General features: G+C 45.1%; 1 protein-coding gene across 2 annotated transcripts in view; it reads left to right on the top strand.

The window, feature by feature from the left end:
- SLC6A5 (solute carrier family 6 member 5) overlaps positions 1–17,637 on the top strand; it is a 53,548-nt gene that overhangs the window by 11,300 nt on the left and 24,611 nt on the right. For both annotated transcript variants that reach the window (XM_079104074.1, XM_079104075.1), the window contains exons 6-9: positions 4,339–4,480; positions 7,102–7,234; positions 14,476–14,610; positions 16,320–16,423. In XM_079104074.1, coding sequence (XP_078960200.1) covers positions 4,339–4,480; positions 7,102–7,234; positions 14,476–14,610; positions 16,320–16,423 — 514 coding nt within the window. The remainder of the gene's footprint in view (positions 1–4,338; positions 4,481–7,101; positions 7,235–14,475; positions 14,611–16,319; positions 16,424–17,637) is intronic.

Raw genomic sequence — 17,637 nt, 5'->3', positions numbered from 1 at the left:
AACCATAAAAACCATGCAAGCTCTGAGCAGAGACAATGGACATTTTTCACTTTGATTATTCCCTGTGAGCCTATGGGCAGGCTCGGCAGATCCTATCTCATTCTTAGCCATTGCCTTACTTTTTTTTTTTTTGTTTTTGTTTTTGTTAAAAGAACAAGGTGTCAACCCCCTACTCTTCTTCTGTGCAGCTCCTCCATCTGTCATTGGGTGTTATTTGCACCTGGGAGTGTTCCATTCAGGGCCATGCTCTCACTTTCAGGAGGACCGATATTGTGGGGTTCTTGCGTGATTTAGAAAAGGGGATAGTGGCCTGACCTGTAGAGATACAGACAGCTGTAGAGCCCTCTGCTGTGCTGGACAGTTGGGAGTTCAGACGGCAGATATTCCTGGACAGTTTCCCAAGTGGACACACCAAGTGAGGCTTACTTAGGAGATGGAAAATCTCTTTGCCCCAGCAGTGCTACCCAAATGGCCTTTCAGGTTCACCTTCTGCCTCTCAACCCCATCACTACCCACCCTTACGACAGCCAGGCAAATGACTCATCCCAGGAGAGAGGGATAAATGGCCCATATTGTGACCTTTAGTCATAGGGTGAATGTTTGTGCCATGCCCCTCTCAGTGCTGCTAGGGACATGCTATCTGGGAGCTCTACCTCACCAGAGAGCAGACAGGGCACTGGACCCACTCCAGCCCCAGGCCTTTACCCATGGTTAAAGGTCAAGTTTTCCACCTATTTTCTAAGGTGCAATTTGTAGAAGACACTGTTTTCATTGGGGTGACTCAACCCTCCGGGTATTTGTAATGGAGTACAACTAATCTCTGTGTCCTGCCAAGTAAGACCAGCAACTGTTTTGTAAAAATAGGAGCTAGCAGGGTCACTCCAAATGGGAACAACATAAATACCATTTCTATTTCTGGAATGGCTTAATTTTCATTAGAACTTTAATTAAATGATTTCCTTTCTCCCTAGTCTTTCATTTATTAATAATTGCCCGAATAAAGAGAATCCCATTCCAACAGCTTTTCAATTTAGTACGATCATTATCGCTGTTCTTTGTTCGGGGTTGCTGGGCCACGCGAAGCTCTGTGATGAGAAGGCCCATCCAACCTTTCGCTTGCAGAACGGCGCCCTGCGCTGGGAAGCGCGCTCCTGCCGCCCGGCGGTGGGAAGGGATATTGCAGGAGACCTGAGGCTGCAGGGAGGGAGCGAGTGGAGGCTGCTGCATTGCTGCAGCAACAGTCACCTTGAACCGCTGCTGCAGCGGGCGGTGATCCACGGACCTCCAGAGACGCTCTTTAGGGAAGAAGCCCGCCACAAGGACAATTTTGGAAGCAGGGATTTGTCGCTTACCCAAGTATCAACGATCTCTTTGGTTCTTGGAGATGGATGTACTTTCAGGGCAGGAGGGCGAGAAAGAATTCCTGTGCTTACTTGCCAAAGGGGGATATGGATGGCGCTTTAATTGCCTTCGTTCAGGTTGTTGGTAGGGGGAACAAAATCTTCCCCAGTAAATACTTGATTATTAGCTGAGAATCCGCTTGAAACTGTTATTTGATTAAACTAAAGAAGATAATGTTGAATAGAAAGCTATTTAGAGACATTGGGGCTGGGGTTGTAGCTCAGTGGTAGCGAATTTGCCCAGCACATGTGAGGCACTGGATTGGATTCTCAGCACCGCATAAAAATAAATAAAACAAAGGTATCGTGTCCATCTACAACTAAGAAAAATAAAAAATAAAAGGAAAGCTATTTAGAGACATCTCAAAGCAGAGTTTCTCAACCCAAGGTTTACAGGGGACATTTGGCAGTGGTCATAGATATGTTTGGTTATTGTAACTGGGAAGGGGGTGATTGCTTCTGACATTTAGTGAGCAGAAGATGGGGTGCAATGTGCAGGACAGCTTGTAAGACAGATTCCTGCAAGAGAGTTATCTGACCCAAAATGGCCTTAGGACTGCTTGGAAAAATCCTAGTGTGAAGAACTCAGCAAAGGGAAGGGATTCTTATGATTGTTGTTTCACTCCTTACCCAATATTCTGAGGCATTATGGAGGATGCATGAAAGGCAAGTAGGTAATTTATGGAGGCTAGTGGTCTTGGGGGAGATGATATTGAGGATCAGAGATGTTCACTCCATGAAAAGGTATAACAGTGATGATTGAATTATGGTGAAGAATTTATTGACTGACTGCATGCCAGGCATCTTGTGAAAAAAAAAATCGCTCTTATTTATTTTTGCTATTGGGAATTGAATGCAGGGGTACTTTACCACTGAGCTACAATCCCAGTCATTTTCACTTCATTTTTTAAAAATTTTGAGACAGGATCTTGCTAAATTGACCAACTTGCTTCTAACTTCCATCCTCCTGCTTCATTCTCCTCAGCTATGGGATCATGGGTGTACTTCATTGAACCTGGCTTTTTTTTTTTTTTTATTCGTGCTCTTGTTTCATTGGAAACTTACAACAATGCTGTGAATTAGATATGACGGTTACCAGTGGACAGATAAAAGAACTCAACCAAGTTGTCCTTAACCTGTAGGCTTGCCTGTCTTGCTGTTCCACAGAAGGTAGATATTGGGGATACACACATTACATCTCTGCTGCATGTGATATCTCCCCTGTGATATTTAAAACAATTATATCTCATTTCCAGCATTTTATTTATTTTTAGCAGTGTTGGGGCTCGAATCCAAGGCCTTGTATATACAAGGAAATGCCATACCATTGAGCTACACCCCCAGCCCTCAATGTCTTAGAATTGAAAGATTTCATAAAATATCTAATTTTTCTGCCAGAACCTCTGGAAAAGCACAGCACTCATTGGCTGGAGTACTCCATTGGCCACAGTCCCCGCCTCTCCCTGTGTCTTCCATTTCACGCCCTCCTCACTGCTGTCACCATCCTGGCACTGCAGGTGTCTGAGTTCATGATCCCTGCTTCTTATTTCATAGCACAGCAGTTAAGAGCATGGACTCCAAAGAGAGAGTGCTTTTTTGGTTTGTGATTTGCTGTAGGACCCTGAGAGCATCTCTCTGTGCTCCAGTTTTCTCTCTTTGTAACAAAGAGATAATTACAGTGCCTATCTCAGAGGGGTGGTGAGAAGCTTAAATTAGTCAGTGGTTATAAGACACTTAAGAGTGCCTAAGACACAATGAGTGCTGTACAAGTGATGATTGTTAAAATTGTGTGCTTCTCTACAAAACAGTATTTTTTAGGATTAGGCCTGGTGGACTCTTTATTTAAAATATCTGTCATTTTATCTGTATTTATAAAGCTGTTAGACATTATAATGTGGTAAGAGAGACTTCAGCTTCTTCCTATTTAAAATGAAGATAATAAAATGCACCTCCTGGGTTTTATGAAGATTTTGTGAGCGAATAATTGTTAAAAGGGTCCAGCATCGTGCCTGACCTACTAAGATTCACATGGTAATTCCTACTTCTTATCCCAGGCCTTCTCAGCCTCACCACTGTGGACATTTTGTGCTGTATAATTCTTTGTTTGGGGGTACTGCTGTGTGCATTTTAGGATATTTAGTAGCATCCCTGACTTCTACCCACTAGATGCCAGTAGTACCCAGTTCCCCAGTATGAAAATTTAAAATGTCTACAGACATCACCAAATATCCTGTGGGGATCAAATTCATTGAGTAACACTGTGTCAGGTCTTGTCACAGGCTTTCCTGAGCATGGTGTGACTTCTGCCTCCACTCACACACTATCCCCACTCTGGGATTAGGGGAACACAGTAGGGATCTTAGATTGCTTATGATGGGTTGACCTTGGCACCTGGCAGGGGGTCCAAGGTGAGCTTGCTAAACTTCTGCGGCAGTAACACTTCAGGAAGTTTATCTCTGATTAAATTCATTTGTACAATCCATTTGTTTTCTATAGAGTCATGAGGACCTGGGTTTGATTCAGATTCTTTTCCCCATTTGCTGTGTGACTTTGGTAGAGTTACTTAACCTCTTTAAATCTATTTCCCTATTTTAAAAGTGGAGATAATAGTACCTGCCGTCTTGGTTGTCCTGATCAACACAAACAAATGAGATAACGTTTGCAAAGCGCTTAACCCCCACCTAAAGAGTGCTTCATAAATGTGGGCCTTTGTTATCAGTACAGGTCCTGCTGAGGGTACTGGGACCCATGGTCAACAGGACACAATTCTGTGCTTCTACATCTGGGTTAACACTTCCCTAAAATTACTCTCTAGTCCTTGGCGAATGTTTTTGGCTTGCATTTGAATTGAGACAGACAAACAGATGGACAGACAGACAGACATGGATATTCTCTGTACAGATTTCACTGTGTTTCTCTTCCATCCTCTCCTCAACAGATTCCTGTGTTATTAGTGAGCATCCCAAAATACAGATCAAGAATTCGACTTTCTGCATGACTGCCTATCCCAATTTGACAATGGTTAACTTCACCAGCCAGGCCAACAAGACGTTTGTCAGTGGGAGTGAAGAGTACTTCAAGTAAGATGGCTGGTGTGTGTGTGTGTGTGTGTGTGTGTGTGTGTGTGTGTGTGTGTGAATTTCCTATGAGAAGCCCAGTGAGTTAAAAATGTTTATTTTGCAGACTGGAGGTGGGAGGTGGGGTGGAGGGGTGGGTCACCTCTGTTTGCATCTTGAGGGTTCAGGGAGGGAAATTTTTTCCTCCTTTGGCTTCCAGATGCAGACCGTTGTACTTTGTGGGCCTGGAGATGAGGATTGGCTGGAATATTGCTAGTGGAAACAAAATCAATGGTGCTGTAATTCATCATGATGATGGGGAAAAAATTATAATCTTGATCCAATGTGATCAAAGCAGACCTCGAGTTGACCAGATCATTTTTTTTTCCAACTACTCTTGACTTTCAGGGAAGAAAGGCAAAAAATATAAAATCCAGTCATGGTCAAAGTTTTAATTTAAATAAGAATTCATTCTCTCTCTCTCTCTCTCATAGCTTACTTTAGTTTTGTACTTTCTATATCTATATTGCTGTACACTGAATATTGAGGCTCAAAGATACTAGAAAATTCTCATTCTTGACTACTTTAGGAAGATTTAGTAAATTTCATGAAATTCTATCTTAAGGAAGGTAAATGTAGACATTTCAACCAAGGACAAAGAATGAATGTTTTCCAGCTAACCTTTAAGGAGTTATAAGCTCCTTAGAGCTCAGAATCCTGGTAAGGAATATAAGTGAATGAGGTTCAAATAAGTAAGACTATAGAGAGCAGTGGGGACTGTGGCAAATGGAAGAGAACACCTGTCCCGTGTAAGGGAAGCCAGTGATGCTCAGCTCTGGTTCATCACTGCCAGTGGGAATATGGATCAGTATCATCAGAGTTTCCCAAGAGAAGTTGGAAATATAACCTAGATTTTTATTTGATCTCTACCATTTTAAATGTTAGCAAAAATAATTCAAATAAAACACTGGAGCCAAATAAAACACCTATATCGATGGGCCTCCAGTTAGTGGCCTTTACTAGATGATTAGAAGTGGTCACTCATACCTCACTGTTTCTCCCAGTTTCCATTAATTTCCGTTTTAGATTTTCTTTCCTGTACTGTCTCAAAAGGTGCACGGTTGTCTCCTTCCAGATGGAAGGGAGAGTAAGGATGAATGATTAATCCTCTGAAGACAATTCTTATAGGGGTTACATGGGTGGCCTTCAACTCACGCTGAGCAATAAGAAACTGAGTCTGGCTTGGTGGTATCTGACAAAATCTGATCACACAATTTGTGTGGTTGGGTATATTGGAAAATGATTTGCAAACCTACTTTTGGTGTTCTTTACTGATCCCCTGGGGCCAGTTTTAATTTCTAAGAAGAAGTGTTATCAGGAGCTTTGGGGGACTTGTCCCAGGTCTCTTACAGAGTCACAGAGTAGTTGAGATGGCCAAGGAACTGTGCAATTGTTGAATAAGTGGTTTACCTGCTTCGGTGATGGGGACATGGAGAAAGGCCCTCTTTTCCCACCCTGGGGAAATTTTATCTCCAAGGTTTTACCTTGGTGCCGAGTGAAGTTTCACTTCTGGTCAGTCCAACTCAACTTTTAAACCTGTTTGCTCCAACGTTTGGGACTGAAGGAGGGTCTGTCCCCACAGAGCTTGGCCCTACCTGTTCTGAAGGGCATTCCTGAGTGTGGCAGGACAGCCTTGAAGGAGGCTCTGGCTAGCTGACGGAGAACAGTGCAGCTGGCTAGGCCAGAAATGGCACCACTGTCCTTATTTCCCTCAGCAGGTCAGAACCTGTACAGCTCTGTGAAGTCTGGTTCTTGATGGCCCTTTGTGCAGGGCACAGAAAAATGTCAAACTACAAATAGCAATTTCATACAGTAGGTGTGGCTAGGTTGTCACTGAGTCAAAGTGATTGTCTGAATCTGCTGGCAGGCTCAGTGACCTTGAAATTGACTCCTGGCCTGAGGATGGAGGCTGCCCTGCTAGCCATCCAGCCAGACTCCATTCACCTGTTCTGGATGTGGGAGAGGCCAGGCAGACTGTGACTTCTTCAATGACACAGGTTGCCAACAGCAGCTGCAAATGACCAGCAGCTCCCTTCTGTTGGCACTTGCTCATCTGCTTTGAATAAGGTCTGACCAGCCCTGCTTATACATTTTAGCTGACCTCAGCTTCAGACCTGCACAGTGCAACCTGAACTAAAATACAGATTATTGATAGTCATTTAGCATAAACAGTTTCTGCTGTGTACTAATTTTTCAGATTTAACATTATACAGATATATTCTTATAATGCAGTAGGACAATGCAGAAAATACACAGAAATTACGCCTGAGAGTTTGGAATTTCAATTGCACATCTGGGGCAGTTCCAGATGATGGTAGGCTGTCTTGCTCAGAACCATGTGGAGGGCCACAAGTGGCCTCCTAGCACATCATTAACAGCACAGTAGATCCAGCTGGTGTCTCTGCAGACAGCTGTGGGTGAGGGCCCAGACCTGCAAATCCCTCACAACCTGATCTGATTAGGTCCCTGGTGGGGAGGCTAGAGGTGGTTGCTGGGTTTGTTCAAGGCTCCTGACTCTGCTGGGGACTGTCACCCCCTCTTCTTTCCCTCTCACTTCTCTCCCTCCCCTCTCTTTGAATCCTTAGGTACTTCGTACTGAAGATTTCTGCTGGGATTGAATATCCTGGTGAGATCAGGTGGCCACTAGCTTTCTGCCTCTTCCTGGCTTGGGTAATAGTGTATGCATCCCTGGCTAAAGGAATCAAGACTTCAGGAAAAGTAAGAACTTAGGTTTATCTAAGTAAGAGAAAGCTGTGGAACACCAAGGGTGGTTGTGTCATAGAGCAGGCCACAGAGCAATGGGAAGGGAGTTGGTGGATGTAGGTGCTAATTCTCATTCTTCCCCACAGCAGCTGTGGGGCTATGGGCAAATGACTTCACTCCTGTTTGCAAAATGGGGATAATAATAACACTTTCCTTGCAGTGCCATTTTAAGGACCCAATGAGACAAATGTTTGCAGAGCTCTGGAGGTTTGGTGAGGGTACTGTGACTCATTTCCTTCCCATCCTAGCAGGGGCAGACATTCATTCTACAGATGGAACCTCCCTGATATGATCTGGTCACTTTCCTTAAACTCTAGAATTTGGAATGTTGGCTTTTTGCCTTTGGGTTTGACTGTCAAGTCAGTTATTGCTTCTGCCAAGAAGTTGGTTGCAGATCAAAATTGTGAAGTGGTCCTTCTCACTCCTCACCTGCATGTTCTTGGGTTTCACACCTTCTTCCAGCCCCAGCTTGACACTTTCCCAAGCTGCATGGCCCCAGCACTAAAGGAGGACAGTCCCACCAGTGGGATTCTGACTGAGCCAGTGTTTGGCAGTCTCGCTGGGCAGTCTCTTGGCTGGACTCCTTGGAGACTATGGAACTCCTTCCACAGCTCATTTCCAAGCCATAGAAGGCCAAGAGTCCAGGCAATCCTGGGCCACACTGGCCTCATCTTGGGGTCACATTAACATTTTTCTATCCTCCTGCTGTTTTAGAAAACCTCTGTTGTTGGGTTAACCAAACCTTTGGTATTATAAAACAAACAATATTATTTAGTGACTCCAAGAAGCATTTGCATGTTTTAGAATGAAAATGAAATTGTCATAAGACCCAAGGAATGAAGATGTAATGGTTGACTATGAGCTCATAGAGTGTGCAGTGAGATTGGGTCCAGGTGTCCAGGCCAGAGCTTTCCACAGTGACATTATAACCAACTGACTTTGGAAGGATCAGACCTTCTGGGAATACTGGTCTGTGCACCTCCCAATCCTCAGAATACCCCCACTGGGCACTCAAACCTGGCACCCCTTGACCACATAAGCCAATCTGTTCTCTCTGGGCACATGGACATGCTCCTGGGTGCCTTTTGATTACAGCTCTTTCTGGTGCTTTCTAGATAATCTAATAATCTAGTGCCACAGGGATGTGAATTGGGAGCACTGGTGGGTATGTCAGGGTCACCTGAGACAGCTGACAATTCAGATCACACAGTGTGGGGAGAGTCAAGCCAGCTGGAGACAGACGGTGAGGGAGGGGACCTGGGTTCTTGAACGTGGGGGCTTCTCATGGTGTTTTCTGTAGAGGGACATCTCCATTTGGGCCATGAAACTTGACTGAATTTTTAATTTGCTCTAAGCTTTTGTTTGTTTTTGTCAACATATGGAAAGAAAATGTTTTTATCTTAGCTATTCCAGGAAACTTTGGTGTCCTCATTTCTAAGAGGAAGGTGTCCAAGGTCCTCTACCTCTAGCATGTCTGAACACTTGCTGAGTGGGCTGGGGGGTCACTTTTAGTCTCTGATCTCAGTTTCTCCTTCTGTAAAATAAAAACTGGAATTAAGTGACCCCTGTGAATCCTGGTGGCTTGGAGTTTACGAGGTCGTATCAATGGTTTTCTATGGCTGTAGGAAGGTAGAGAAACGTTGAAGTGACCCCAACAACAATGCCCAGAGAGGCCTGTGGTTTCCTCAAGTCCCTGTCTTCTGTGACTTGGCATTGAGCTAGGATGGGAGTTCCATTGTCCTCAAAGTGCCCAGCCAAGGGATTAGTCAGTGAGACTAGCCAAGTATTTGTGTGACCAATATTCCAATGGTAGGACTGTCTCTTATGGCTAAGGATGGAGACTGTTCTTTATAGTTAAAGGTGGCTTCAACCATGATCTAGTGGGTAGCCTAGAAGGTGAAGGTGTGACTGGCAGGAGGAGAGGTGATGAGTGAGGATGAGGAGAACAGCAGCCTTCTTGGTGGCATAAGGAAAAATGACCTGGTGGCTTCAGAGTCAGACGAGTTTGAGTTCAGACCCTGACCTTATCATATTCTGGTTGCGTAACTCTGAACAAGCTATTTAACCTTTGGAACCTGGCTCCTTACCTGTAAATTGGGAATGATAGTACACACCATAGAGGATTGCTGTGAGAAATGAATGAGATAATGCATGTGTAAACCTGGTATATGGTCAGTCCTTTGACATTAGCTCCCTTCATTTTTATTATTGTGAATGCCCATGTATTAAGGGGATCTTGTGCCATGGCAGCATCTCAAAAACTCACATTTTGGGGGAAATGGGAATAGAAATGGAGTGTTGTGCAACAGCTGTGCCAGGCACTATGCTGACAGTTTCACAAGCATTAGTTCAGTCACCTTCACAACCCCCTGCTGGGGTAAGTACATTGGCACCATTTTACAGAGAAGCTGAGGCTCATCAAGGGAGAGCAAATTGCCTGAGGTCACATAATCTTTAAGTGACTGTTGGAATTTGGACCCAAGTTGGTCTTGCTGTGAGGCCTGGACTCTACCTGACTTCTCTTCCGAGGAGGGAACTGCCGGATGGGAGATGGGAAGTGAGGATTGGGAATTCATCATGCTCCCACTGTGGGTCAGGACCTCCACACTCCTCTCCAGTCTCTACGGTTTAGCTGTGTGACTTTGGGAAATCCCAGGATGCATCAGGACCTCACTTTTCTCATTTGCAAAATCAAGGACTAGAGTAAAATCTCCCAGGATTCCTTTAAGCCTTGCTCTTCTGTGCTTTTTTGGAATGCATTATAACCAGTTCTTCCAACCAACTCAAAATTTATTCCTTGGTGCTGAATTTTGTAGACTTTCTAGAAGAGAAAGTTTTAAGAAGTCCTGAGCAGGTTTTTATTTTCTTTAGATCTGCCAATTTATCCCCCTCTTTATTGAGAAAGGTTTCTGACCAAAGATCAATGACCAATTTTTTTTTTTAATGTGGGCTACCACCAGAAATAATGAACCATAATTTATTATCCTGGCCTGCGTTGTACAGGTATCAATCATGAAAATTATTTGAGAGCCAAAGTGAATGGCATGACTGAAGCTGCTCATTATGGCAAGCTCCTTTGTGATTGAAATTCCATGAGCACAGTCATATCTATGCCACAGAGATGTCCTTCCTTTCCTGCAGCACAATAAGCTTAGTTCCTCTTATTTAGGACCCGAGGAGACAAAAATGGATGGTTGCTTCTTCTGAGACCAAAGCCTTTGAGCAGCTTGAACTCCAGAGACAGGGGCGATCAGCAGGCAGCCTGAAGGTCAAGTGCAGCCCACCTGACCACAGGGGCTGTTCTGCCTGAAAGTTATGGCAACAGAGCAGAGCTCACCTAATTAGCTGGTGTGGCCTTACCACTTGCTCAGGGACCCTGTCGTGAGGAGGATGCCTCAAGGATTGAGGACAACAGACTGAGACCAACTAGTCAGTCACTCCTGCCAAGTATAATTCATTACTGTTCAAGTTTAATTCCTCTGACAGTACATCCCGGAATAGGTACACAGGGAATGCACTGGGCACGAAGCCTCCAGGCACACCTCTCTCACACTGAGGAATCCTCAGGATTCATAAACCAAGCCTCTCATGGATTCCTGACAGGCATCCTCAGTCTTCCTTTTTACAAAATGGGACTAATATGTCTGGTCTGTAGGCAGAACTCCAGGTGTTGCGGTGTCTAAACGTTGTCAGCAGTCATTTGGGAACAGCTCTCAGCTGGCTAGGCTGGCAGGCGTCTTGGCGTTTCCTCCTGCAGGCTCCTGTTGTCCAGGGCGTCTCCTCCTTCCATCTTTACCCCCCACCAACCCCAGGTCAGTGGTTCTCAGTTGAAGCACCCCCACCCCGCCTTGTCTTGTTGGGGGTTGGAGGTCAGGCTGGACAATACCATCCCTGCTTTGTGACTTCCCCTCTCCTTAGTCCTGCCTCACAGCTGAGATATCAGATGTCCTTGGGTTTCATAACATCTTTGTGCACAGAGGTTTCACTTTGTCTCACCTTTTAAGGGGAAGAGAGAAGCAGGTTTGTGGAAATAGGAGGAAACTGGTTGCTGTCCCTTCCCCACAATCCCTAGCATTGTGAGACTGCTGTCCTGTGGGGCAGGGAAGAAGCATCCTGGTCAGTGGTGGTGGTGTCAATGGAGAGAGGAGGAGGCCAGTCCATCCTGGGGTCTGCAGCCAGAAAGTAAGAGCTTGGCCTTGAGTAATTGGGTTTAGCATCAAAAGTAACTTCCCCATTTCAGTGAATGGCAGTTCCACCTTTTCATTTGCTGAGACCAAACACTTTGGAGTCATTCTGATTGCTCTTTTTCTCACATTAGATATACAGGACATTCTCTGTGCTCTCCTTGAAACCATGTCCAGTCTGATGGTCTCTTATCAGCTCCACTGATATCCTGGGGGAGCCATCACCTTCCTTTTTGCCTGGTTTGCTGACCAGGCCTCCTCCTGCTGTTGCTTTCCCCTTGCTCCCTGCAGCACCAGCAGAAGGTGACACTTAAAATATAAGACTATGTTACTAACCTGCCCAAACCCTGCTGCAGCCTTCCGTCTCCCACAAAGTGAAAACCAGAGTCCTTAACAGCCCATCTGGCTCTGTGCGACCTGCTCCTCCCTACCCTGCCTGCAGGCTTCCTCTCTCCCTGTTCCTCTCTCATGCCATGCCAGCCTCCTTGCTGTCCCTAAATGTCACACATCTGCCCTTCTTAGGTTCGTTATTCTAGCTCTTTCCTCTATATAGCATGCTCTCCCAGACATCCAGTTGGCTCACATTCATTTCATGCAAGTCTTGGTCAGTTTCTCAATGAGGCCTTCCCTGGCCACCCTTTTAATTTTTTTTTTGTGGTATTGGGGATGGTACCCAGGACCTCCCACATGTGAGGCAAGGGCTCTATCACCACCCTGTATCCCCAACCTGTGGCCACCCATTTTAATATGGCCTTTTCCCCAACCATTCACCTAGCATGGCCATCTTCTTATCCTGTTCTATGTTTTCCCCAAATGCATGTATCATGTGTTTTCTTTACTGATCTGTCCCAGAGGCTAACTGTGCATAGCTCATATTTATGTGTCCTACATATTCATATATTTGCTTATTCATTTGAATAAGTGAAATGACCCCAGGAGTTATATTCTAATCTCAACTCTAACCTTTCCCAACCCATATCTTTTGAAGTTTCCACATTAGTCCTCATCCCTTGCAATCCCAGTGCCTGCCACTTGCTGCCAGGCTGGCTGGAGCCCCCTGCCAGGTACTCGATTCCGTGTGGCCAGTGTATGTTGGGCATTCTGGAAGATGCAGGATGGAAAGGGGGTGGCTGTAAGTCAATGGTGCTCCCTAAGCAGTAGCACCCACCCATGGCTAAGAGAGGACTTGGGTGGGCTCTCGTTCCACTGAACGTCTCAGAACATCTCTTTGGGATGCAGCCTGCTCGTGAGCTAAGGGCTTGCAGTGTTGCTGAATTGAGGATGGTAAGTTCTAGGCAAGGCTCTGGAAGTGGCACTTTTGTTTCTAGTGTTCCAGGCCTGTACTCTTTGTATGGATTGTCCCATTGTCCTCTTCCAGTGGCCCTGTGAGGAGAGTATTGTTAGTACCACCTTGCAGTGTGAACACTGAGACTCAGAGAGGTTAAGTCACTTTTCAAGGTGACCCTGCTTATAAGTGGTGATGTCAGGATTGAATCTCAGGCCCATGTGACCCTAGAGCCTGAGCTATTACAGTCTGCTCTCTTCCGCCATCTACCATCTTAATCCCAAGCCCTTCCTTTACCCTAAGGCTTGATTGATGGGTAAAGAAGGGAAGTACCTCCAACCCATCCCCATCCAACCAGTTCCTAAGTTCTGCTCATGTTACCTCCCAATGCTGGTTGACCCTGGTCCCCCACCTCCAGAACCCAGAAGTGCCCCACCATTGCACTCTAGGCCTCCTGTGACACTCTGGTCTCCAGTGTCGCTAGCCTCCCCTCTCTCCACTCAGCCTCAACTTCATGCTCTTCTAAGAGTGAGCAGTGCTTTGCCCTTTCACACCTGCCTTGCCCACTTTCTTCCTTCACCTTCCAACCTTCCCTTTCCACCTTGAAGTCACACTCATCTTTGAAGATCCAGCTCAGAGTCATCTCCAGGAATCTTTTAGAAACTCCCAGACTGGCCACAGTGCCCTTCAACGGACTTCTGCAGTGTCCTGTGTATAACTGCTTAGCCTGTTATTCGGACCACATCTCTAGGTCTTCTACATTATGGGCCCCTTCATATTTAGGTAGCAAATGCCTGGAACACTAGCCAGCGGGTAGGAGGCCTGTTGAACTTCACTGCATTTAGTGACCATCTGTTATAGATCAGGCACAGCATGCCAGCTGCTGTCCATGTATTAGCTCATTTAATCCTCACAGTTAAGGTACTTACAGAAAGATACTTTTAATCTTCACAGAAAGGTACTTTTGTCCCCCAGAAACTGAGATTCAGAGAACTCAGTAAACTTGTCCAATGTCATATGATTACTCTGTACCAGAGGTTCTATTTCATCTGAACCAAATGTCTCTAAATCTAAGGCCTCATGGTCTTTTTCCCTCACTGGGATGTCACATGTAGGGTGTCTGCACAGGCAGAGATAGAGGTTTAAGTTAAAAAGATTTCTCCTTCTGGGTTTGATGGCACATGCCTGTAATTCTAGCTACTTGGGAGGCTGAGGCAGGTGAATCACAAGTTTGAGGCCAGCCTCAACAACTTAGCAAGACCCTGTTTTAAAAAAATTTAAAAAAAAAAAAAAAAAGGACTGGGGATATCTTTCAGTGGCAAAGCACCCCTGAGTTCAACCCCCAGTACCAAGGGAGAAAAAAAAAAGATTGCTCTCTAATGGGGTTTTTGAGGGCCTTCCCCAGGCATTGGGTAGGAGTTTGGGGGAGGGAGGTACAAAGCCTTCCCCTTCCCTTTAGGTTCCTTAGGGAGTTGTCCATTCAGAGGCTGGGCAGAGTGACATCCCCCAAACCCTCTGGTTGGAGCCTGACATACCGCACAGTCTTGGGTGTTCTCCTGGAGGCTGTATTTCTGGCCCTCTCCGACTCACCTTTGGTCCTACTCCTCTCCCTGCCCCCAGCCCTGGCAGAGTCTGGGGAGAACCCCCAGCAGGACCATGTGCCCAAGCCTGGGTGATGTTCTGCTGCAGGTCTGCTCATTGCACCCTCTGCCCCGTGGCTCTTCCAGGTGGTGTACTTCACGGCCACATTCCCCTATGTTGTGCTTGTCATCCTCCTCATCCGAGGAGTCACTCTGCCTGGAGCTGGAGCTGGGATCTGGTACTTCATCACACCCAAGTGGGAGAAACTCACAGATGCCACGGTGGGCTCACTCTTTCATTTATAGTGGGCCCCGGGTGCGGGGAGCCTTCAGGGATGGGTCTTCCTGGGATGGTGTTTGGCAGAAAGGGTCAGATTTCCTCCCCTCAGGGAATATCACTGTCTACTTCTACAAGCCCCTGATGATCTTGACACATTACGAGCTTAGGAAATATTTAATGAGAAGGGGGTCGCAGAGGTTTTCAGATTCCTGGAATAACTGTCCTATAGCCAGAGAAGCCGTGAAGACTGATAATGAAGAATGAAATCCCTTTAGTAGCTCCGGGCCACCTCACACCCTTTATCTGTTACTAATTATAGTGCATTGGAAGTAGTTTTACTGGTTGGAAAATAACAGCACTTAGGTAAACTGTAAGCAGTTCTGTTACTTTAAAGGCTCCAGACACATTTGAATACTTCTTGTACACACAGAGAACCCGCACACACTTGACCTTTCCCTTTGCGTATTCAGTACAGGCACATCTTATTTTAAATTCACAGTCCCCAAATCTCCAGATGAGGGGGTGATTGTTTAATGAGGGATGAATTTTCCTCACCTTAAAGAAAGCTCTGCTTTTTCAGCATATGTTAAAAACACATAGCTGGGATGGAATTTGGCTGCACATAAAAGAAAATCTCCATATAATATCAGTTTAAATAAGAAATAATATCTTTGCTCCTCACGCACTATGGTGATAGTCAAGGGCCTGTTGAGTGATCCCCTGATGTTATCAGAGACTAGGTTCCTCTCTTTCTGCCTCACCATCCTCAGTGATCAGCTTCCAAATAGTTACTAGAGTCCAGTCATCAAAACAGCATTCCAGGTAACACAAAGTGTAGGAATAGAAAAAAGTACCCTTTCTCTCTTTTAAAGAGGAGAAGGTCCAGAAGTCCAACAGAGCAATTTACTTTCAAACATTTGGCCAAAAACAAAGTCACGTTGTTTTCTTCCCCTAGATAACATATAGCTGTCCTTAAATCAGATCACGGCTTTATTTCTAAGAGGACATGGGGGAGTGGATGTTGAGACAGGCATAGACTTTGCCAGCACACACTTGAACTTTCTTTGTGCAGATAAGCATAACTTAAAAACAGGATTTAATTTACACAGATGATAGTCACTCCACCAAATAAGTCACATAGGGCTGTAGCTCAAACTCTTGAGTGACCTGGAGTTTTATGAAGATAATCAAGAGGAATTACCTAACAGGACCAAGATGTGGGATCAGCCAAGCCCAGGAAGGATGTGGCACTGTGAGATCCACTCTCTTGTGGCACCAAGGATGCTTTACTGTGATCAGGGGTCATAGAATTTCAGGGTTTTAATAGCAGTAGTTATAATCTGTAGAAATTTCAATTTAAAAGGCTTTTTATGACTATATTTTGCTCTTGTAAATTGTTCTTCTAAAGAAATGGCTCTCCCCTTCTGTCTGGATTTACATGGTAGGAAATATGAGCATGAAATGTGCACATGGCTTATCAAGTTCCTCACCTTTGAAAAAAGTGATTTGAAAAATCTCCCAGGTAATTTGAAACCTTTTGGCTTCAGGCACAAGTGAGATATAGTTCTCATTTTTGTGGGTGTCCAACGTCATCTTGCCCCTGTCTGCCTTTTCCCTGGGAAGATAATGCGGCATTGGGCATGTGAGACTGCCCTACCCCGAAGTCAGTCTCCTTCAGTGAAATTGACTCTTCTCTCCTTTGGCCTTCCAGGTGTGGAAAGATGCTGCCACGCAGATTTTCTTCTCTTTATCTGCTGCATGGGGAGGTCTGATCACTCTTTCTTCTTACAACAAATTCCATAACAACTGCTACAGGTAAGTGGAGGCCCTCCCAAGAGTCAGAGGTAGTTGTTAAATGACAATAGGGTTTGGGCAGAACATTGACTGAGTTATCAGGTATCTGAGACCACACCCTCACACTTAACCTGACATACAGCTAGAGATTTACCTCTGGCCTAGGAGGCCAACTTCTGGACCCCAACTTACACTGCTGACTGATACATAGTGGTGATTCAATGGCTATAGGATGGAACTGAGCCTCTCTGGAGGTGGCCCTCATTTGTGAATTACTATACACATAAAATCAATTAGTAATCCTTTACCAAGTATGGTCATCAGTCACTTGACAAATATTTTTCTAAAGACCCTCCATAGGAAAGGCAACGTGGTACTCTGGAAAGGTCACTTTGAAGTCAGAACGCACTTGACCATGAATCTACCATTTTGTAAACTCCCAGACATGGACAGACACGTCCTTCTCAGCATCCGTTTCTTCTCTACAAAACACAGATGATAATATTTCATTGAGGGGTAAGAGATGATGTGTGAAGTTCTCAGAGCAATATTTTGCCCATAGTTGGTGCTCAATAAATGGAAGCAGCCATTATCATTATTTTAAAAATACTGTATGAGATATATTATGAACCAAGAAATAAAGATTTGAAATGTCCCAGTCTTCACATGACTTAAGATCAAGGTGAAGAAATATAAGATCATGGGTATGATTGTAGGTTCAGATTGTCAGACACACTCACAAGACTCAACAGGCTTATTGAACACAAGTTCAATTGATTTTAAGAAAGGGTATGTAGCAGGGAGCATAGCCATGCACAGAAATAGGATCTCAGAGACCTCTGGCACCCAGACTCAGCTTCCAAAGTCCCAAGCACTTCATAGCACGACTTTGGAAGTAGAGGTTGGTGATGAGAGCCATGTGAGTACTGTTCATCTTGAGTGGCTTGAACACCTCTGGTCACCTGGCCTTGGGAGGGTATAGTCCTTCCCCCATTTGTGGGTAGCTGCCTCCCACACAATTCTAGGTCATGCATAAGCAATGCTGGCAACCAGGTGCGGTGAGCTCAGTCTCATGGTTGGATGGATAGTTCATCCAAAGCAGCTGCCACAGGAATCCATTAATTCACTGGTTAAACTTTCCTTAAGCATCTCTGAAACTAGAGGAAAAGACTACAGCTAACTTGTGGCCTGAGTGGTCTGGGACAGCCTTGTGAGGTGAGATTTATATTAGGCTG

The sequence above is a fragment of the Sciurus vulgaris genome (assembly GCF_902686455.1).
Source record: "Sciurus vulgaris genome assembly, chromosome: 11".
NCBI lineage: Eukaryota > Metazoa > Chordata > Mammalia > Rodentia > Sciuridae > Sciurus > Sciurus vulgaris.
Note: the sequence above shows the minus strand (reverse complement) of the source record. Positions and strands in the feature narration are given on the sequence as shown.